At 42.0% G+C, this 24,163-nt stretch overlaps 1 protein-coding gene across 2 annotated transcripts in view; it reads right to left on the bottom strand.

Moving 5' to 3' along the window:
* The window catches only part of cdh8 (cadherin 8), a 92,270-nt gene that overhangs the window by 9,984 nt on the left and 58,123 nt on the right, over nucleotides 1-24,163 (bottom strand). For both annotated transcript variants that reach the window (XM_034580488.1, XM_034580493.1), the window contains exons 4-7: nucleotides 22,129-22,248; nucleotides 15,186-15,353; nucleotides 14,737-14,924; nucleotides 8,512-8,762 (exon numbers count right to left, since the gene is read on the bottom strand). In XM_034580488.1, the coding sequence (XP_034436379.1) occupies nucleotides 8,512-8,762; nucleotides 14,737-14,924; nucleotides 15,186-15,353; nucleotides 22,129-22,248 (727 nt within the window). The remainder of the gene's footprint in view (nucleotides 1-8,511; nucleotides 8,763-14,736; nucleotides 14,925-15,185; nucleotides 15,354-22,128; nucleotides 22,249-24,163) is intronic.

The raw sequence follows: 24,163 nt of genomic DNA, 5'->3' as shown, positions 1-24,163 counted from the left end.
ACAATTACAGGCTTCACATGAGCAGCAGGGGGCATTAAAGCCCGATTAGGTCCAAGCAGCCCCCCTCCCCCCGTCTCAATCATATTGACGGTCCCCTTCCTGCAAAAAAAAGACCACTCGAACATGTCATGTCAGGGTGAGAGATGGGGTGTTGTTAACCCTGTTTGGGCTCTGTCGACACTCAATGGCTCCCAGAGGCTTTGCATTAATGAGTTAGGACAGCATTGTGTGGAATGGGTGTGTGTGTGTGTGGGTGTGTATGTGTGTGTATGTGTGTGTGTGTGTGTGCGGGTGAATGTAATGGAATGATTCGGTGACATGTCATGTGTGACCTTGCATAACAGGAGACAAAATGATTGTTATCTTTTTGCAATTTATATGTACTTGTCAATAAAGCAGCTCATGTTGAAATGATCAAAACAGTTTCAAAGGAGAAATTTGAAAAAAATATATTTTCTTGATTCTATTTCTGTGCGACCCTGCCGGTGACACACTGATTCTTTTTATTACATTTTTTTGGAGGCGCGTACGGTCTCAAAAATACGGTGGCAAGACATAAAACTACCCTGTAAGAAACTCCAGCAGCGGGCATGAAATTGGAATGCACATAAAAGGGAATTTTCCGATGCAACTCGAAGCTGTGAAATCGCTCTTTCATGTTGCAACACGCGCAGCGCCAATTCTTGGGACGAGCCCACACAAAAACGGACTAAAAAAAGAAATCTGTCATTACGGGTCACCTTTGGTTTCACACATTTCATTAGCCTTTATGTGCGACTGTCACAAACATCCTACTCGACCAAAACACAAGGACGCTGTGATTCACGTGAGCTAATTACACCCGTGTGGCGCACAAGTGTTTCCATACCTCCAGGACAAACTGTCCCTGTTCCTCTCTCTCGCGCGCTCTGTCTGGCTCGCTTTCACATCCTCCCTCACAATCTCTTCCCCTCTTACTCACTAACAGAAACTTTTCTTTTTTTCTTTTCCATCCAGCTGGGTCTCAAGCTTCTACCCAATCCAATCACCCCATCCATTTTTCTTTTTCTTTTTTGTCAGACCAGACCCTGCTCCCCACACACAGACATCCCTCAGCCACCAGGCGCCCTGCTCACCCTGTCTCCCTTCCTTCCTAACTCTGGGTCTCGTACCATCTCGCAGTGGAACCGCTCATCCCTATCAGTGCGGACCTGTTGGCAGGAACCCTGGAGTATTTATATTAGAGAAAGAAGAGAGAGACAGGGAGGAAGGACAGCCATACAGAGAGGTGAAAAGGGAGAATAGAGAAAGAGCAACAGAAAAAGACAAAGTCACAACAACAACAATTGATAGGAAGGCGAGTGCTGCTTGGTAGGGAATGAAATAAATAAACCACTGGCCCAGATTCCAATTGTTGGGGAGATGTACCGAGCCGTGACATTTCCATTTTTGAGATGAAATGGTGTAAAATCCTCTAGACGCCGGGCTGAGAGAGGTCCACCAGGACCACCCCCACCCCACCCCCACCCCCCTCCTTTCTCTTTCTCTCTTGCCCTGCAGACGCAGAGCACTTTCAAGACAGGCAGACAGCAGCAAACCACCTGGGAGCAGCCTCTCTCCTGCAGACAGAGTGGATCCCAGTCAGACTCTGACAGCCTCACGTGGAAGCGGGAGACAGACCCTGAAATGTTCTGCCACCTGTCACTCAAACTGACAACGTGATGTGAAAAGAATTAAAAGCAAATAAAAAAAATGATATCCAGGACTGTATACGTGCACGGCTTTTCCTGAGTGTGATGTGTGCAAATGCGTGCGCGTGTCCGTGTGTGTGTCTGTACTTTTCACGAGCCTTTAAACGGCATTGGACTGACCTCAAGTCTAACAGTTAAACATCACGTAGACTCTGTTTGTGCCAAATATTTCACAGCAGAGTACCTCTGATGCAACTGGCATCTAGAAACATTCTGCCTCGATAAATAACAAACATAATATGCTGCCCAGAGTACGTCAGTGTGACATAAAGTCTTCCGTGCATAAAAAAACAAAAGTAGAGGCTGTAATCAGTGAGATTGCTCTTCTGTTTTTATTCTTTCATTTATGATTGTATATGACATTGCATCGATGTGGTGTCCGTGCACTGCCTTTGACACAGATGACTCGTCACTCAAACCGTGAGCAGGAAATCTTCTCTGTTAGAGTAATGGTGATCTTTTGTGGCCATCGAAGGTTTTCTCATCACATATTGGGTATTAAGTGGTTTCCTCCACTTTCTCACACAATCCATCAAATACCAGAAGTTATGGGGCGTGAGCTGCCGCCCAAATGAGGCTACACGCCTGTGCAGCGGCCCAGTTTGGATTCCGACCTGCGGCCCTGTGCTGCATGTTGTCCCCCACTCTCTCTGCCCCCCTTTCACCACTAGCTCTATTTCAAAATATAAGCCAAAGGCCCCAAAAAAATACTTAGTTATAGAAGTTATAGCCGCCATTGCTGTTGTTTCTGGCGCATGTTAATCACACGAAGCAACAGTGAGCATGTGTGAAGTAAGATATGATGTCTGTTTCCCACACTCCATTCAACATGTACACACGGATACACAGAAACCAGAGATTTTGAAAATCTGCACTTTGGAAATTTGGCACTCTTTGTTTTCCTGACTTAAAACGCTGTTTGCGTGTGGACCAGAGACCCAAACTCAGAGGAAAATATCGGTGGAGAAAATGTTTATTAAATTACATTTTGACTGATGTGGCGACACATAATGAACCAATCATAAGCACAACAACACAGTGACAATCCATAACCATAAGCACTGGTCATGTTGAGCCAAACTGAGAATGACTCATTCTACCAAGGAAACCCTGAATTAACAGACATGCTGATATCTGATTCAGATTGATTAATGTCAGGGAGAGACAACGGTTTCTAATTTGCTTAAAGGAGGCACGAGTGTGATTGCTAACACATTTGGCATCAGTTTAAACTCCAGCTGTATGTTCTGTATGCAAGGTATAACAAACCAAGGTAACTTTATAAATGTATAAACCTCACTGGATCACTGTTATCATGTATAGTAAGAAACTGCTGCATTAGAGGCCAGTGTCAATATGACACTTAAAAAAAAACAAAGACCCAATTTGTTTCCAGAAACATGAGATACAATATATGCATTAATAACCCTTCATGTTTTTCTGTTAAAACCACATGAGCAAAAAAATGCATCACAGTTCGCTACGATTTACATCTGGAAGGTGAAATGCATCATGGGAAATGTATTTTGTTTCGGATTTTTCGGCTGTCTGCGCTCACAGAAGTTTCAGAAATTGCGGTTCTGACATCGTCTGACAACCTGACTGAGGTAAGTGACATTGAAGCGAGTACAGCTGTAGCAGTTACCTGGATCAAAACAATGAAAACGACTGAGATTCAGACAAGCGTCAGGGTGCCCGCTAAGCTGCTCGCCCAGGCCCAGGCTGAGAGACGTGTGTGAGGAGGAAGGTTTTGCTGAGTAAGAGCCAGTATCACTGCAAGCGAGAGCTAAAGACTGACGTGACGCAACACTGTTACACGATCACTAAATTGTTTGTTTCTCAGCCTCTGAGGCTGCGCTACTTTTAGGATTTTAGGACCCAAAATGGAGCCTGGACAAAGGCATATAGATCCCATGAAAAAAGGTAATTTGATTCTCAGGTTAACAGTTGCTCTGGTCAACAGGTAGACAGGAAGACAGAAAATCCAAACCTTAAAAGAGGAAAGAACAGAGGTAGAAACGCCGGGGAGCTAAACAGAAGCACGAGGTCAAACTGAGGAGACGAACTGACAAAAAAGGACCAGGAGCACAGAGACCAGATACACAAGGGAGACAGAGATAATTGGACATGGGTGAAACACATCAGTACGGGGGCAGACGATCGAAAAAGCAGAAAAACTAGACAAAGACAGCAAGTTCAACAACCAACAGATACACAAGGTAAGTATGGTCAAAATAAAACAGGAAATCCAGAGAGTTCCAAGAGGCTGCCGATCACACCAGGAGCTGACAGAAACGTGAAAACATCTAAACAACAAAACATGTTTGGTTGATGTTAGGCCTGCTACTATGTAGAGAGTTTTTAAAAATGATTTTTGAAAAATCTTTTTCCCTCGCAGCCCCCTCAGCTAATGCGTAGATCCAGTGGAAGCAGATTAACAAAACTCCTGAGCGTATTAAATTGATTAGATGTGTGTTTCATGGCTTGTAAATTTTAATTTCCATTAGTGAAAAAGAGTAATTTTCTTTTTCTTCCTTTAAACGTTACATTTTAAATTGTGAAAATATGCGTGAAAAATAAAGTCATTAGTGCTCTCTGGTGGTGAATTTATAAAATAAAAATAAAAGAAATGTTTTTTTATCCATGTTTATTTATTGTCTAGCATATATACTCTGATATTTAAACATTGCACAATATCAACCAAATGTATTGCTCAGGCTCCAAAGTACGAACCATTGATTGAACTGCTGTCGCAGTCGTTTCCCATATGTGTGACAGCGGGTGGCGGGTTTTGTGTCCGTTACAGTTAAATGTGTGCGAATGTGTGCGTCTGAATGACTGAGTGCCTGTGCAAGCTCGGGAAAGAAGAGGTGAAAAGCTCAAGAACAAGTGCTTTTTTTTCCACAGAGAACAAAATGCCTGTGTGACATTCCTGCTTGTTATTAGGTCAGTAATTCCTCTGGGAGCATCACTGATGTAGAACTAATTTTTGCCGTCCCCTGAATGCTGACCAGTGGTGTTTTAAAGCTTTTTTATTCAGGTTGGATCCCAGGCCTTTTTTATCAGGGCGGTGATTTTCCTTGAGAGTCCGAAGTAAAAATAAGATTATCAAAAACAAAAAATCAGCACAGCGCAATAGGGGGCCCCGTGCCTCCCTGACATAAAATTTCCATTCATTCCAAAGCCATCGCTTTTACATGAGTGCTTGTATTACCATGTGCAGTATGTCAGCTGTGCTAAAACAACATAAGAAAGCCTGCAGAAAGAAACAAGCTTTACAGAATTCTATTACATCCCCACATATCCAAACAATAAAAAAAAGAAAAGAATAAGGAAAGAGAACAAAGACAAAGCTGTAAACCAAACATTTTTGAAAATTCTGGCACTGCTTGTCAAATTATCAATATTTTGGAATAAAGAATAGAGCCACAGCTATTCCATGAAATCCAGCCGTTCGTGCCAGACAGCTCCAGTGACTGCCAGATGTCACATTGCTTTTTATTTGTGATCAGTCAGGTAGAAAACGACAGAACACAGGCTCCAGAGAGAAGCAATACTGACGGAGTAATTCATGGAGTGCACCTGAAATGTTGTTGGTTGGATGCATTAAGTACAGCTAAGGGGCTGTTTGTCTCCAGAGTGCAGAGGACACGGGAGCCCACCAGAGCATTCGCCCCGAGTGGTTTTTTCAACTCAGACTGGTTTGGTCTGGTCCGGCTGGGGGGGGCTGATTGAGACGGGAGAGCGATTCTAATCAGAGCGCCCGACTTGAGAGCTCGTCCAGATGGTGATCAGCTCCCAGTGATGCTGCTATTACTGCCACCACTCCTTCACTTTCGATCTATTCTGCAGCTTTCTTTATGAGAGACCCTTCTCCTTCCAATTTGTTAAGCACAAAGTAGAAGATAAAAGAGAGAAGGAAAAAAAAAAGGCTGAGAAAAAAGACAGAAGGGAGGGACGAGGACAATTGCGGGATGATTAGTTTAATTTTCACCTACCACAAGTGTAAGACCAGCACCCTGCATGTGCTGCAACTGCTGTTTCCTTGACAGACCTTTAAAATATATATAGAGGCCTATCACTGATGAAGTGAGCAGTTTCGCAGCCAGAAGGTTTATTTTCAATAATACAGAAGTGTTTATGCATTTAGAGCAGCAGCAATAAGATGGTCATCTAAAAGCAAAAAAAAAACGTTTGCAAATGATTAAAAAATCCTGTATTTCAGACCTATAGTTTTGAATAAAAATATATTTGCAGCTTTTCCAGTTTGACGATTTGACAATCTTTTTTCTTTTTTATGTCACATATTGGTGGCCGACTGAATTTTAAATTAAAATTCTTTAGCTTAAAATAAAATAAAAACTGTGTTGCCTCAACTCGAGGATTCTTAGGAACTAAAGTGATTGTGCAATGAAAACAAAGGGATTTTAGTCCAACTGAAGCAATATCAAGCTTATTTCATTAGAAATGATTTTGAATTTTTACAAATTCGGTCAATTAAAAATTCTATCCATACTGAACTTTTCTTTTTAAGTGAAAACAAACCGCGTCTTTTTACAGTGTGTCAGGTCGAACAAAACAATACAACTTTCACTCTGGGAAATTGTCAGTTTCACAGTTTTCTGATGGTTAATAGAACAAATTATTTATAGAATACTCCCAAAAAAACAAGATTGTTCAATAATGCATATAATTGTTAGTTCCCTGTGTGTTCAACAAACTAAGTTTGTAAAGTATAAATATTTGGTTTATTGACTGCCGGAGCTTTACACTAGATTCTCCATTATTTACAACGTACTTGTGTGCTTGTAAGAGGCCTTATTGAGGCTGCAGCCTTCTGCTGGCCAGTATATGTGCAGGATTAAAATCTTCCAGACTGTAATCATTTTATCACCCGAGAGCTCAGAGTTAAAGCCCGGCCCCAAGTCAAAATCAAACAGTCTTTTGGTGAGGGTGATGCATCATATTAAGCCCTTCATGACAATAGTTTGTTTCATCTCATCCCCCCACAAAGAACACACTTGACATCTGTGATAGATCACGCTCATTTTGAAGATTTGCAGGGGGGGGGATTGAGGGTCTGGTAAAAAAAAAAGAAGAGAAAATCACAGAGATAAAACAATTTGTTGTGACAAAATGCAAACTGGCAAGTACAAGTCGGGTTGTGTGTGTTATCTCTGGGCAGTTATTTTCCCTGACGATCAGCAGTTCTTACTGGAGCTGGCAGTTTACTAAAGCAACATTCTATTAGCTACTTCTTGTCATTCATTGTCTTTCTCTTGGAGAATGAAATTAAAAGTTTGAGAATGCAGCTTGAGTTAAAAAAATCGCAACAGCTCTTTAGCACATTTGGAAAAAAAAAGAGGCTCTATTCTGTTTCTGCAGTGAATTCATTCAGGGCCTGACAGTCGCACAAAGCCCCTGAGCTACAATTCATTCTGAAAATAACAACCCCTCCACAAAATTATAAAATTGGTGATTAAAAGCATAATGAACACAGAGTGTTAAGTGAATGACCTCAGGAAAAATGTGGAAAAAAAAGGAGTGGAGAGAATACGACTGCCAAAAACGGCAAATAACCTGGTGCATTGAAACCGCCTATGACTCAGTTTGCTTTGTATCACGCTCAGAACATTTAACAAGTGCCAGGATATGGCAGGATGTTGATATCTGGACAGTCTCATAGCAGAGAGTGTCTGTGCGGAGAACCTGTCAGCAGGAGGCTGCCGTCTGTATGCACACTCATTCATTATTTAGTCGCGTTTTTTTTTGTCAATAATGATGCACTAAAGGAGCCACATAACAAGAAAGAACAAAAACACAACAGCTTATACTGCACACTCAGAAAAATAAATGCTATTTTGAGATTAACAAATTTAATGATGCACTGGAGTTAATAAAACTTATTTTCTAAAAGTGGTTACGTTCGCTTTGTCTCTAAAACACTTGCCTCGACAAACACAGCAGCGCGATGACATGATATAAGAATAGAGAGGGGGCAGGAGATGTCATATGTGAAACAGATGAAACATTTCTCTCTTTAATGGGGGAGGGACATTGTGCAACCTCGGGGCTGAATTCCTCCTGGCAATCTCATCACTAAACATGAGGATGCCACCAGAAAAAGAAAGAAAAAAAGAAAAATAACGTAAAGCGAACCAGCCCTGCTCTACAGCATCAGCCAATCTATGAAACCCAGCCCGCTCTCTGCTCGCCATGCAATTACACACAACCTGTTGAGTGTTGTCCCGGGAATGCGGTCAGCAAGTCGCTGGAGAATTAATGAAATGCCAAGATGGAGGGAGAGAAATTGCCTGTATAACCTATCCACAAGGTGCCCTTGTGGTATTTCCAAGAATGAGTCACACAAGAGGAGAAAACAGCAGGGCTGGTAACACAGTGCAGGAGAAAGTTGTGCTGCCTTCAACTCATAATCTTTTGTCTTTTTTCCCCCCCTTTTTGTACATCTGTGGAAATAAGAGCACTCATCGAGTCACTTCCTCACTGCCAGAGACACAAAGCACAGCCTCCAAAGGTCACAGGCAGGCATGAAGGGATTTAATTGCATGCCTCAGTGTCGAACCTTTTATTAAAACAACTCATTATAGCCTGAAAAGACTAATTTGTTAACCTATTCTCTCCACCACTTAGAGTTACACTAAAGAGCTTTTTTTTCCCGTCTCAAGTTTTGTATTGCTCTGGTCAATTAATAGCAATTGGTTAATGAGGAGAGTGGGGTGTTTCTCAGTAGCTTCGCTGTTAACGGCGTTCACACTCATACCTGACAAGGCTCCCCGGGCCGTCCGGATCCCTGGCGGTGACTGTGCCTATGACCGTGTTGATGGGGGCATTCTCGTTCACCTCCAGTAAGTATATGGGTTTGGAGAAAATGGGAGGCTCGTCGGAGTCTTCCACCACGATCTTCACCGTCGCTGTGTCTTTGAAGGGGCCGCTGCTGCTGCTGGGCTCTGTTTGCATGTTGCCGGCCTCCACTTTGAGTGTGTACGCCCTCTTGGTCTCGTAGTTTAAAGGCTGCATGTGGGGACAAACACGGGAACGACACATCACACACATGTAATATTCCGAGAAGCGCGTCAGTGTGTATTCATAATGCACTCACACTCCTCATCTTTTACTTTACAGAATAAACACATGAGCAGCTCATGAACTACGATGCTTTGTTATAGATTACAGGGTCACTCCGCAGATTTCACACAACATTTTCGTGACATTTTAGCGGATCCTGTCACCATAATAACCTTAAATCAGCTTAAGAGACGACAACAAGAAGAAAGAAGAAGAAATCCTGTGATATTACCTAGCTATCTGAGAGATCTGGGTGATCACCAGACAGGAAGGATGTAAGGAAAGACACTTTCAAGTTTCATTCAAGTAAGATCTAGTTATTTTGAAGTTTGACCCTCTCGATGGGGCTACAGGTATAGGGAAGGATCTTGGTCTCTTCTGCTTTGATGGAAAAAGATTCTCAGGCTGGTCCACCATTATATAACCAACATAAATAAAGTGGGAAAAGTTATGAGATTATTCATTTCTATAAACAGATTCTATATGTGAATATGCAAAGTCTGGAGGCAAATGACAAAATGTTTCGGGCCGGAAGCCGTCGGGTTACTGTTTTAGTTTGACCAATCACGTTTGAGCAGGCTTTGGTTGCTCGCAGGTAATTAGACTGTGTGGACTGGGATACAACTACTACTGGCTTTTTGATATATATATATATATATAGTGATAAGCCAAAATGTCACCTGGACCCAAAACACCAACAAAGAGTATTGCTGTTTGTTTTTTGTGTAGAGAGACGTTTGAGACAATGTTGTTGGACCGTAAACAGTGTACGGAACAAACAGAGTCTCGGCCTGGATATCGGCTGTCTACATCGGCGGCCCCAAAACAACACTGAAAAGGCCAATGCACACCTTCAAAAATACAGTGGACAGGTGCGTAGGAGTAAAAGAACATGGTGGTGAGGAGAAGAGGAAACCTGCACACTGTCCTGTAATTGCAAAAAAAACTTTATTAAGTGTACAGCGTTTCGGTCCAGTGGTGCTTCAACCACCTTTGGTTTACCTGATGAAGGTCCACAGGGGCCAGAACGTTTTACACTTAATAACATTTTTTTTGCAAGTACAGAACAGGGTGCGGGTTTCCTTTTCTCAGAGGCCACAACATATTGACAGTTTCCACCACAGACCTATTTGTCAGCAGATGATAGGTGATAGATTGGAGGATTACAGTAGAACAACGCTGTGGGACTACACCATACGTCTGATATTGTTTCTGAAAATGCTCCTATACTCGTTTTCTTTTTTTAATGAAACAGGTAACGGAGTATTTTTTACAACTAAATAAGACTTTACGTGGTACCAAATTATTTTCTTTCAAAAATCATGCCAAGATAATAGTTTAAAGAAACTAAAACTGTAAAAGGAAACACACTGGGTTTTAATCTCAGGAGAGGGAGTTTGTGAAAGACTGTGATCACGTCACGTCAAACAGAAATTATTTGATCATCATTTGGATTTTTAGTCAATTGATCATGATAATTATAATTGTCAGAGCTGCACAACCTGAAAATATTTCCCAGCCTTTATCGGCATGAGAGAACACAAATCTCCCTGCTAATGCTCTCAGTGACAGCAGATTATCAGAGCTTTCACACTGCTATCACAACCAGCTCGCATAAAATAAATGAGAACAGGTACTTATTCAAGACGATAAAAAAGAAGGTGTAATTTTCCCCAAAGAGGAGTAAAAACATTTTGTGCCGTACATGTGGCTGTGTGACTGACAGATCTGTTTAATCCCTGTTTTCACTCGCTATACAGTCGTATTTCCTTTAAAGATGGCTTGTCATTAATATTTAAGAGAAAGAGGAGAGCCACAATTTTACTCTCTTGGCATCTCCGAGGACACCCCAGACTGTCACAATTTCATTCTGTATCACCTCTGGTCGCTCTCATACTACTAGAATAATGGGATCACAGTCACTTCCACACTCCATAACCAGGATTTATAGGGAAATCAAAAGTGGGCCTTGCCGCTTGAGGGGATGTGGAGCTGGCTTGGGGAAAGAGACGGACTAAGAGGAGGGAGATGAACAGAACAAGAAATGTATTGAGTTAGTCAAAGAGGGCCAGAGCAAGAGGAGCTGTCCCAGAGGAGCAGCGCTGAGAGCTCTGGTTCCAGCCGGAGCAGGTGGGTGGAGGGGCGACCGGGGGTCCGGCTGTGACACCGTATCAGCAGCCGGAGGGGGCGGGAGCTGGAGAGACGACCCGGGGCTCTGACTTGCACACTCCCACACTCCTGGCATCAGGACACGAGTAGACAGACCTAAGCCCCTGAAGCCTCTCCAAGCCCCACTCCTCCACGCTCCGAGAAGCTATTGGGAACACTTTCATTATTAACCTCCCCCTTCATCTCCTCCTCCCCCTCCTGCTCACTCCTGACACCCAACCCGCCTTCCAATCCCTCCTCTCCTCGCTCTCTCTCGCTCTTTCTCTGATTGCGCTGTGCCGTCTGTGCTGAGAAAGTACAGAGTGTGGCCGGACCTCGAGCCAATGGATTACACTTCAATTCAGAGGGTGGTGGGGAGTAAGAGGCTGTAGAAGGTTGTTGCTGGAAAACCAAGACCATTGACTATTAATAAATAAAATGTATATGCATTTGCTATCTTTCTCTTTCTTTCTTTCTTTCTTCCTCCTGTGCGTTCATAGTTCTTTCCTTCCTTCCTTCCTTCCTTCCTCCTGTCTGTCCAACCTTCTTTCCTTCTCCTCCTCCTTCCTTTCTTCATTAGTAGCTTCACGAGCTAAAGGCGGCTGATCCAGAGTCAAATGATGAAGTGGGTTAGTTCCGTTAACTGACCACTTTCACGTTGCACAGGTTTGCAAGAGGTTTTCGTGTTAAATGATTTTCACCTGCACTTATAAGTAATATAGGAATGATCTCCACATTTAATTCATGTGGGAACACAGCCTCACATTGCTCTGCATTTCACTTGTCAAACTCCTCCAGTGTTATTCCGACTTGACAGCATGCAGAAACAACTCATTATATTTGTTTCCAGTGTCCTAACAGAGAGCTGACAGGGGAGGGGGGGAGGACTCACTGTTACTGGCATATTTAATTACACCAAATCCACTTGAATGCTTTGAGGGAAACATTTTGGCAAACAGCTTCTTTGATGGGCCGAGTTAAGTTTGATTAAAAATAATTCTCAATATCAATTAGAAAATCAAATGAAGCATCTACACAAGGCGCTCAGACGCTGTTTGTTGTCCTCGCCATGGAATCTGAATGCAAGTCATATTTTTGACCTGTTCAAATGATTAATTCAATAAACGCACACACTGCTTTGAATGAGTAATCCAGAGAGAGTCACTTTGATTTGTATTGGTATGCATGGTCGTACAGCTATTGTTGATTGTTAAGAGACTCGAAAGTGTAAAGACAAAGTGGTAGAGCCGTCTTTCTGGAGTCAAGGTTGCACAGCCAGTTTACATTCTTGTATCTTCCCTGAAACCACTGGGCTGTAGTGAATGAGGTTAAGCCTCTAAACAGAGACAACATACTTAGACTCAGTGACAAAAAGACATGCTTACACATGCTAACCTCTGCCCCTCAAAACATACACACACATACACAACCCTGCTGTGTCAGTCTTCTGTCCCTTTCAAGCGTTAGCATCAAATCAGTATGTACACAGGCCATTTAGAGACTTCAAAGTTTAGTGTTGGCTGCAGGGGTGAAAGCTCAGCATCCCACTAACATCCCTCGACAGGCCTGGGGGCTGGCAGATAAAAAGCTTAAACCCAAACAGCAAAGAATCTCTGCCCTGGTTAGCGCCTCTCCAGGCTCCGTCAGATCAATATGTTTTAACCTTGCCGCAAAGGATCTTATAATAATTTGAATTCCACATCAGATGGCAGTTTATAGACACGTACAGCTGTTAACAGGGACGGGGCGTGTTGGAGAAAGAGTTACTGACTCCTTTCTTCTGTCACCTTGGTTGTTGGATAAGAACGGTGCAGATTCAGAACAAAGAGAAAAGGCACAACAAACTGCTGCTTTCAATTTGTCTAAACTTGAGACGCCGCAGTTTAGAAGGATGTGAAAACACTCGCTGTGCAAATGTCATGTTACTTTCTCCAAACATTATCATCTCTCTTGCGTTAGCCATGTAGGCAATCATCGCAGGGCCACCGAGAGAAAGTAGAGCAGACATTGGGGCGACGGGGGGGCTCTCCGCGGGACAGGGAAGGGGATGTTGCCTAAAAGACTAACACATTTGACATTTGCTTTGTCAACAGCTCGAGGTTTTATGACTTTGTGTCGAGTTTGTTCTCCAGCGCTGGTGTTTTCTTCGGTGGCAGTGAACTGCAGTCCCCGGCAGATTGCCTGCGCTCTTATGCATTCCACCTCCCACACAGTTCATTGTTCACACTTTGACAAAGTCACACCACATGTCCTTGGGGTAATGTCGTTTTACATCACCACACAATGGCGTTCCATATTTTGAGTGATGCATAGCTGTTCTCTCCAGACACTGAGCCAACCATGACTCAAGACATGAGAACGCCCATCCATCAATAATGTGTATGATTCAATAAATGCAAACATCCTCTACCAAGTCGAGCTTCTGTAGACTTATACAGAATACATACACATATAACTTTTTTTAAATAAACTACAGGCGTCACTTACTAACAATACTAGCAATAGTAACAATAAATGTGACAATTTGCGAATAATTTTAATTTTCTTTTTTTAAAATAAAATAATGCACTATATTTTCAAAAATAAATTCTTTGCTCCAAGATTTAGAGCTAACAGTAAACAAAGAATGACTTAAATGTGCACCTGCATGCATGTTGGACATGTACTTGGTGTAAATTGTGGCACCTTTATGGCCCCTGATTTGAAACAATTCTAGATCCACCACTGGGCCTGGCATAATCAGTGTGCCTTAGCCTCTGTCGTACTTTGGAAATCATCTGACAATTACAACGCTGCTAATTCCAACACTTGTTTCACCAACATCACATTGTGTCATGTCATTACGTGCTAATGTGTTTGCCTCGAGGTAAAAAATAAAAAATTAGGCTTCATGACGGGAATGTTTGCCTCAGGACGGGTTTACCTGGGAATATCTTGATTAACAAATTTAATGTGTTTTGTCTGTTTTTTATCGGAACAACCAATGCCAGTGTACCCTTGAGCAAGGCAATTATCTAGCAACAGCTCTGATGAAGTTTTGTTCACAGCAAAAACTCCAGAACAAATATAGGAATGGCCCATCTGCTGTTATGTGTTTGTGTGTGTGTGAGTATGTCAGTAAAACAGAATTTAGAATGAGGGCTGAACACATTTACAATATATATGTTTGCCTTAAGCTAAGACAGCTACAGCTAATCAGGAGCATTATGTGAAAATAAGAGTGGGTTGTACGAAAGCAAGCACTCTGCACTTCTTATTTTTCACATAGCTTTTGCCAGATTTGTTTGAAAGTCTGCAAAGTGAAAGTCCAGCTAGAAAAAAACACACAGTGTGACAGTTTTTTCTGTCATATGTTTTTCAAATGGACAAAAATAGGTTTTCAGGAATATTAACAGAAAAGCAAACGTTCCTTTAGCCCCCAAGCCACTGCGGGGGGGTTAGGCCACAGTGTTTTAATATTGAATGCTATGCTTTTAAGTGAAGCCTTCTCTCAAATTCTAAGGCACAGGATTTCACCAGAAGTGCTTCAGAAGAAGTGGGCAGAGAAGTTTGGCCTTTTGAGGCACATTAGTAGACAGTATTTGCTTATATCTTAAAGTCATGAGCTGTGGCTTCTTGATGTAGCTGCTACGACTCTTTTAGTACGTTTTTAGCAAACTATGGGGAATGCACCTCCCAGCTCCTGCACCCTGTAACCCGTAGGCCTTGTCCGTCGGTGACTTACAAAGAGAGAGCTTGAAGAGCCGCCTTCCAATGAGTTTCATGGTCTTACCTTTTTCAGTCGGAGAATCCCCTCTTGTGTCTGCGCGTCCGTTACAATCTCAAACGTGCCTTGGTCGTCTCCCTCGATGATGCTGTATGTTGACTTGGCATTCTCACCGATGTCTCTATCGTTTGCCTTCACCTTGCCTCCCATCTTTCCTATCGGTAGGTTTTCTGGGATCACAAACTCATACAGACCTGGGGAGAAAGAGACAGAGCTCTTTGGTTTCCAGAAATGTTGATCAAATTAGACTGAAAGCATATTACAGTACTGCATCATCATTAGACATTACAACATTTAGAGGAATTAGTTTCCGAGGAGCCTGTTTGATGAAATTTACTAAATAACATTTATTTTTGCCAATAATGACCAATCAGAGGTTGAGTCATTTAGAGCAGCAGTAATTTGTTTGTCCTCATAATTTGATTGGGGATGTTTGAGGTCCTGAAGTTACTTACTTTTGGAAAACTTTGGTGGATTGTCGTTGATGTCCATTAGCGTGATGGTGACTGTCGTAGTTCCTGACAAGCCCCCCATGTGACCCCCCATGTCCTTGGCCTGGATGACCACCAGGTATTCCTCTCTCATCTCGCGATCCATCTCATGGAGAGCAATCTTTATGGTTCCTAGAGGTGGAAACAGTTCATTACACATTAATGCAATTATACACATGACTGATATACTCTGCACATCATTTTAATGATGCACATGCGAGTATGCACAAGCACGCACAAGAAAAAAGCGAGGCATACAGTAACCTTGACGCCCACCTTCTCTCTGGGTTACTACATGCATTATTTCAGACCATGACTTCACAAAACAGGGACTCCATACCAAGCAGAGATAAAGAATTCTCCGCAGGTTTGTTCTGTGAGAAAGCACAGTCTGTGTGAGCATAGCAAGGTGGTCATGACTGAGCTAGTTCCAGCCCTTAGAATCAGCTGTGTTTGTTTTCAAATGCGTTGTTTCGCTGTCTGCAGTCATTTGTATTCTGATTGAGTGTGAATTATGCTGTCTGTCTTGTATAATCTTGAATATTGTATGCAGAATGGACCTTATTGACTCTGCCACAGCGCTGAATATAAAAAGGGCTCAGCACCGGCATATACGGATAATCCACTCAGGAAACAGAGGCCCGCAGGATCATCAAATGAATATAAAACCCCTCATAAAAGCCAAGCTTTGGCATGACACCCTGCCTTGGTCCTGAGCTGCCTCAGACAATGAGAATATGTTTGGCTATGATGAAAAACATGTGAGCGGATAGGACGCTGTCTGTCACTGCATTTTCTATAGATTCTTCCTTTGAGATGTGGCCCGATTTCAGGTTGTGTTTTGCTTTCACACGCACCACTGATGATGTGACAACCGAACAATGTAAAAGGAGAGGAGTTGGATATTTTAGTCAAAATAATGACCTGACCTCATTGCAGGACAGTATCGTAGGAGGAAGAAGCAATAACCTTTGAGTTCAGATTTCTTTTTATAAATATGTATCTTATCCAATACAACAAGCTTTTTTATTTATGTTTCACCAGGCTTGGGGCATTTCTTTCCTCCACCATAAGAATTGTATGTTGTTACTAGCTTCATTCCCTATAAGAGTGGATCACATTGCAGCCATAGACCACAACTCCCAGAACCAGAAGCATGTGAACAAATATGTCAATATTTAATGTTTTTTATCTTGCCAAAAGAAGCTATTTATTGACATCCATAATGTACAACCCATAAGCACTTTTTGGGGGACAGCATACTATTATATGGACTTTTCATTTTTTGTCAGCTGTTTATTCATGCTGCAAATCTTATGTTCTATCACCTCACAAAAGATTTTCTATGGATTCACATCTGGTGCCTGGGGAGGTCACTGAACTCACAGTTGTGTTCATGTTCAGATGGTATATTGTGGCTATAAATTGATGCACGTGGTCAGCAACACTATTCAGAGAAGCTGTGACATTTAAACAATGATTGATAGGTGTTCAGGGCCCAAAGTGTGCCGGGAAAACACTCACCACCCCCAACACACTGCCACCACGTGGATGGAGTATTGACATAAGGCAACTCTGGTCCATGCACGTTGATGATGCCAGATTGTGACTCTACCATCTGAAGCCACTGCAGAAAACCAGATTCATTAGACCTGGTTTTTCAGTCTTCAACTTTCCAGTGTTGATGATACTGTATCCATTGCAGCCTCAGATGTCTGTTCTGCTGTTGTAGTTTCCCCACCCCAAGGCTCAACATGATGATGATTTTCTGCTCATCACAGTTGTAAAGAGTAGTTGTCTGAGTTCCTGGATCCTTTCTGTCAGCTTGAGCTCGACCAGCAATTTGCCTCTGACCTGTCAACAAGACGTTTCAGTCCACAGAACTGCTGCCCTTCTGGCTGTGTTTTATTTTCACAACATTCTGACTAAACTCTAGGGACTGTTCTTTGTGAAAATCCCAGGAGATCAGCAGCTTCACAAAAACTCAAACCAGCCTGTCTGGCAGGAACATTCCCAGTCCTGGTGTTGAAGTTGAACTTTAACCAGAGCTTCTGACCTGTATCTTTATGATTGTGCTGCCACATGATTTTCGGATTGAATAATTGCATGAATACACAAGTGTACAGATGTTCCTAAAAAAGTGATCTGAACATTCCCTGTATTACAGCTGCACTCTGTGACACTACAAAAATAATTTATTTTCTGTAGTGGACTTATTGAAATGTCATTGGTCTGAGATCAATTTTTAGCACATGTCATACACTTATGAATAATTATCTAGTATCATGGTGGTCGACTGTTTCCAGCCGTCCAACCAGAGCATTGGACTATTTTCAGTTTAATTATCCAAGACACAGACAGGCTAAAAGGTGCTTTAACTACATGCCAGAAGCCCAGAGAGGTTTAATTAAGCAGCTCTTGGAGAAAGAACACCTCACAGAAAATGACATATTCTTTGAGCACTCTTGTAAATGTTAGAGGACCAGTGTATAGGGCTTAGTGGCCACTAGTGGTGATGTTGGAGATTGAAACCAACTTAATACCTCTCCACTCCCCCCTGCCTTCTAAAGTGGAGGGAGAACCTTAAGAGGATTTGCTTTAAAAAAGGAAAAGGCCCTCTCTTGAACCAGTATATGGTTTGTCCACTCTGGACAAACCATATACTGGTTCAAGAGAGGGCCTTTTCCTTTTTCAGTCGAAGAACCCAGTCTCATTCTTAATTCTTGTTAACAAAAACACAATAATTCTTACTTTGACTTGATTATACACTAATGAAAGCATGATTATTAATATACTATATTTAATTTCTGCCCATAGATACCAATAAATACACTGATTCTCTAAAAATGTGATTATGTTGGTTTTATTAGATTTCAGGACAGGTAAAATTCTTTTAGCAGCACTCTATACTGGGCTACATTTCCTCCATTGTACTGTTTGTACACAAAAAGAAAGTCTGAAGGACAAAGTGAGCGAACATCGACACAGCATCAGAAGTAGAAAGTATTCATTGTAAAACACTGCCTAGTTACATGAAGAACTACCTTCCTATTCATATTTCTGCTCTGCTCACAGGAATCCTGCTGTGCAGAAGCAATGTTTAGACTCGACATATTCTATTTTGTCACTAGTCGAAGCAGTAAATACTAATCGTGGGTCTGATTTTACCAAGGTAAGCTTACCTCCCTTCCACTCACACAAACAAATGAGTCCATAAATAAAATGAGCAACAAAAACAAGTCACACGCACTCACACACACACACACACACACACACACACACACACACACACACACACACACACACGCAACATTCTTCAGTTACCCTCCTAGAAGCAGTGCTCTCATCTCTGTTGATCATCGTTAATTATTCAAATTAATTCCTAATCACTGAAAAGGGAGGATAGACAAACACTAATTTCCATAGAAATTTGCCTCGATTTTTTTTTTCACCGGCCATTAACCAAGTGATGAATTGGGGCATGATGTTTATTTATTTGTCGAATGCTTTTCATTTCCAATGTGGCGTTGTAAGTGTCAAATGCATTCTAATGGTTGTTTTCCCCTTACCTTTTATTTTTCATTAACATTCATTAAAACATCTGGCTCACTTGAATGAGCCATCTGCATGTGCTCCGCAATCACACAGAGCATGAATGCTAATCCTTAAACTGTCCGTTCAGCTCGTCTTCCACAGACATGTTCCTGCTGCAGATGCTCCGGGTTCGCGGCGACTAGAGAGACGATGGCGAGCGACAAATTCTATGTGTTGAACTGAGTGCTCATCCTAATTATGTACATAAATTTGGAGACTGCCTTTCTTCCAGCTTGTTTATTGTGTGCTGTTTTCCAAACTGTGAGCAGCCGATTTCCATCTCATTTCTTATTAATGTAATTTCACTATTATTTAATCATATTGCTTACAGACACATGTTAAAAAGTCAGCTGAAAAAGCAATTAAAGATCCAATCTGGAATCTGTTTTGAGATAACTTTATGCATGGTGACGCTGCTGAGGAGTTTGCCTTGTGAAAGAAGGAAGTAATTATTATTATTATTTTGAATTCATAACCCAGTGGTGTTACACAGCAGCATGTGAGTACTGGCCCCATTTATGCATTCAGGACGACCAGTCAGCTGATGAAAACACACAGTGAAGCAAAGCTCAGCTCATATGATTCCTATAATTTCTTAGTTTTAATAATGAATTCCGTGCAGCCCATTATTGAAGCACGGTGATATTGAGTATATCACTGACGATCAGATGACCTAGTTAAACCAGGACAAACATAATCGAGGAGACATTGTATTTGTCTCGATGTATTCCAGTGATAGAGGCATATATTTCTTCCTCAGCCCACCTACATGTGCATGTGTAGCCTGAATGTGCGTATGAGCCTCACTCAGCTCCATCCGCAGTAGATCATTATAAGGGCCAAGGTGGTTTTATTATGCAGATTCCAATAACCTGGGTGTAATATTCTTTGTATGAAATTATTTCCATTCGTGGTGTCCTTAACTGTTGTCTGATTAAACCTGGTAAAGATCTCTGTGAGGCCTTGTTAAAATTACAGCCAGCCACTAAGACACGACAACAAACTTATTTCTGTTTCACTCTGCTGTGTGGGTGCTTATATTTTTCTTATTCAATATTTCTGTTTTCTTACCACATCGTTGCATTATTTCACGTTTTCCTTAAAGCTACACACGTTGAGTTTTAACTATAGCGCCCCAAGTAACACACATTTTGTGTGTGTGTGTGTGTGTGTGTGTGTGTACTGTTTATGTTTTGAAACACGGAGTTAGTGTGCAGCTGTAGAGGAACGGGGTAGAGAGGGGAGCGAGCCTGCGAGCCTGACTTAACAGCAGCATCATGCAGCGATAATCTAAAAGCATTTCAAAAAACAGATGGGCCGAGTTACCTGAAGTCCTGTTGTTGTTGTTACACAACTTTTCAAGCCATAACCAACACTGTCAGCTCCCTTTTAGGGTGCATTTTGTAAAGCTGTCCCCCCACAGGCTCGCTGAAATGGTGGGGAGGTTACATAATAGCGTCTGCATATACATAACAGTTAACTACACTCATTAACACAGTTGCCATGTGGTCTTCTGATAAGTGCTTTTTTTTTTTTCTTTTTTACAACAAACCCCTTTTTTGTCCTTTCGGAATTTATACGCATTTTAAAACCTAATGCACCACAACAGAGTGAGATTACCTCAGGTGGGCCAGCAGGTGGGGAAGCTGTTGCATTTCTACCTGCTGGAATCTCTGCAACTTGTAGCACCTGCAGGCAGCTAACATGCACATTGAGGAGCCACCCTCCTCGCTCGCTGATGTCACCTCAGTCTTTCATTGAAATCCACTGTACTGGCAGCACGGAGACCTTCATCAGCTGCCAAGACTCAGACACCATTAGAAATTCATACAAACTGAACCATGCATATTAATGATATTTTAATGAATTATAAAGAATTTGTTTTAAAAAGATACTTTAAGCAGGAGGACTGTACAGCGGGAGTGCCAGCGGGAAATGGTTTCCGTAGATATACAGCCGAATGTTCATGTATATTCATGTAATCAGGATGTTGATGTTTCAGCTCGTGTTTAGATGTCACAGTTTACCAAGTAGCCCCAGACTTCAGAGCCAAAAAAGCAAAACTGATTTCCTCGTAGATCAAACCTTGCGTCTTCGAAATTATGTTGATATAGTTCTAAATTACCTCACCAGTTACAGCGCGGTGGCAGCATAATCGATGTCTGGATTACGTTCGCAGGCAACATCATTTTTGAATGAATGATGGCTCGCATTGATTATCAGCAACAGAGTCGCCAGGAAGTGGCTGGGGTGGATGACAGGCAAACAAAGCCCTCCTCCAGCCCCTTTCACACAACCTGTTCGAGGCGTGACTGCCTTTATTACGCTTCACTGTTCTGTGTTAAAGGTACACACACGTATTAGGTGCATTGTTTCTTTTTTGCAGAGAGCCGCCGTTGTCACACCTGCTTGTCGAAGGCTGACATGCCTCTGATTCTGGAACGCCGCCATGCTATCTGAAATCACACACTGTGGCGGCAATATGTCGGCTCGTATTGCAGGGCTTGCAATAATTATCCAAGTGATGAATTGGGACGTGATGCTTATTTATTCATTAAATGCGTTTCATTTCCAATGTGGAGTTCTAATCATTCCCCACTGCTCAAAGTGGCCACAGCTGCAATCCAAACATCCAGGTTTTTGCTGGAGGTCCCGAAAGCTTAAAACAGGCTTCAGAGCTGAGGTCAGAGCTCACACTACAAATTTGCATCAACGTATAATAAGTCAGACACCTCTAAGGTAATGTTATTCGTGACTGTCATTTCGATGTACTTACCCCGAGTCTTGGTCAAACTCTGATAGCCCACTACTTGACCTGAGGTGACCTTGTAAGCTCATTTATCTCAGTCGAGGCAGGTAATGAAAAAGGACAATGTTTAAATACTAAAAGGTTCTGGCCTAATGTGCTTGGCCCCTGTCTGGAAGAAAAAGACTATTGAAATAATCCTTAGATGTAATCACTGTCTCACTGTAAAGCCAATTTCTTCCCTTTTCTTCCCATTATGGGCGTGGCGTCCATTGATTACATTTTGTAATACATTATGTTCTCCATTGGTTAGAAACAGACAAAGCATTTGCACACTGTATTAATAGCTCTCATTAAATTTAATGAAGCAAAGTTTCGATCTCGCAGAGATCTTCTTCAGGCTTTGTCAGGCAAACAATGAATAACAGCACAAAGAGCTCTGTTGGATAGTCTGCCCCACAGAGGTGTCGTCCTTTTGTGTCTCCTTTTTTAAAAGTCATACAGGATTATATTGGTCCCCTCTATTGTTGAGTGCAAAACTCTAAAACACCAAACTACTGTACTTACCAAAATTAGCGTCTACGGAGAAATATGGTTGCCCCTCTAATATACTGTAGACCAGTTTAGCGCTGTTTCCATACACTGGATCGTCGGCATCTGTGGCTGTTACCCGGGTAACTGTGGTACCTGTGGAACAGAGAGAGACAAAGTTATTAACTGAGTCATCTATTCTTCACTGGGGACTTAGATGAGACTATTTCGCTCTATGTGCTTTTGATTTGTTCAAAAGTCCAGTCTCATCTGTGCCATACTTTGTTGCCAATTGTGCTGCTCTAAATAACAGCAGCGTACAGTGAGTTTCATGTGTAGTCTTTTAATTTTAAAAGCAAGGGGATTCATCAAAATCCTAATGACGGAGAGAGCATGCCGCTACCGCTTGTGCACTATTGTGCATCAGACTCTCGCTTTGATAGAGAAAATCTTAAACACCCTCCCCCCTTATATTCAAAATAATAAAACAGGGCTGAATTGGTACAGCTTGTTCAATCATAAAATATGAATGTGCATAAAGAATTTGAATCTGTGTACTATTTTAAACTTAATATGTAAATTGAATAATACATTTCACAATATCCAACCATTTTCCATGATAAATTATTGCAAATAGCCCATCCCAAACATTGCAGCCATTCTATTTTTGAAACGAGAGCCACTGATTATTTATGACCGTCGTCAGTGAGTAAATGAGCTTGGCACAGGTGGAAGCTGTGTGAAATAAAAAGGCTGAAATAAAACATAAACTTTTCAATGCCCCTCTCCTTCCCATATGAAAATAAAATCCTACTACTTCCCCCTTCTGCAAAATAATAAACTACTCAACCCCTCTCCCCATAATAACTTTGTGCAGTGCTGAACCGAAACGGAAAAAGTTACCAATTTAACGTTTCAGTCTTCTTGAGCCGAACAACATGATATTAAACCCGGCATGTGTAGCTGGTAATGTGCCCTCCTTTGCCCTTAATTTGTCTCCCGATTGTGTGTGTGTGTACAGTTCTGTCGTCAAAGTGTCAATTACTTGTGGCAAATGTGACATGACTTCAGATGAAATATGTTATAACGGGCGTCTGGCCTAACTGAGCAAACCAGTCATGTCGGCGCTGATTAGTCATCTAACCTCTCGTAATGCTAGCCTCTGCTGGGTACGTTAGCTTGTGTGCAAATCAACATGACAGTGATGGATGTGTCACACACTTATTATAACACAGCAGGAACCGTAACCGTATGTACTAATGGCCAAATTATACTTTTACAAGATCTCCACCGCCGCTGGTGTTCCATAGGTAAAGAATGTGAATGTGCACAGCAGCAGGTGTATTGTGGCACCTGAAAACCCTGTTAAAGGCTACAAGGCAATCAAATGAACAATATAGCTGCTTTCAGACCCGCACTGAACCTCCTGAGGGGCTGTATGAGAGAACAAAAGTATCCGAGCCAGAGCCTCAGGACTTTCTCCAGAGTTTCTCCTGCCAGCCCCCCCAGTCAAACTCCAGATAATGACCAGATTCGACAGATGCAAAGATGAAAAAGAACTAATCAAAAATGAAACAGATATTTGAGCATGGAAAAGTGGAGCCACACACGTAGGAGACACTGACGGAGATGTCAAGAGAGCTTTTGGTGATAAGTGCCGATGACGATGTGTGGATAAAAACACGTGATCTCCGCTGCAGAATTGATACATTACATCCCGCCTCTGCCTGCTGCTCAACCCCTCGTCTGAACACTGAGCGGAGAATCTCCTGCTGAGTTGTTCACGTGTGAAAGGAAACCTCCGGAGACAGTCCAGACCCCCAACGTACGGACATTTATCTCTTAAAACCGCTTGTGTCTCTGAGCCCCACACATCAAGACATAAAGAAAACACTTTTGCCTGCGTAGAGAGATTTGTCCAATTAAAAGTTTAGCTATGTTAATGTAGGTGTTGGTACGAGTATTTAAAAAAATGCTAATTTAATATCACCACTCCTTTAACACCAGAGCAATCAGCCATTACTCCCACAGCAACAGTACTGTATGTAGCAGCAACAAGGTTTTCTTATTG

This window comes from Hippoglossus hippoglossus, chromosome 3 (genome assembly GCF_009819705.1).
Source record: "Hippoglossus hippoglossus isolate fHipHip1 chromosome 3, fHipHip1.pri, whole genome shotgun sequence".
NCBI lineage: Eukaryota > Metazoa > Chordata > Actinopteri > Pleuronectiformes > Pleuronectidae > Hippoglossus > Hippoglossus hippoglossus.
This window is presented reverse-complemented; position numbering and strand designations above follow the sequence as displayed.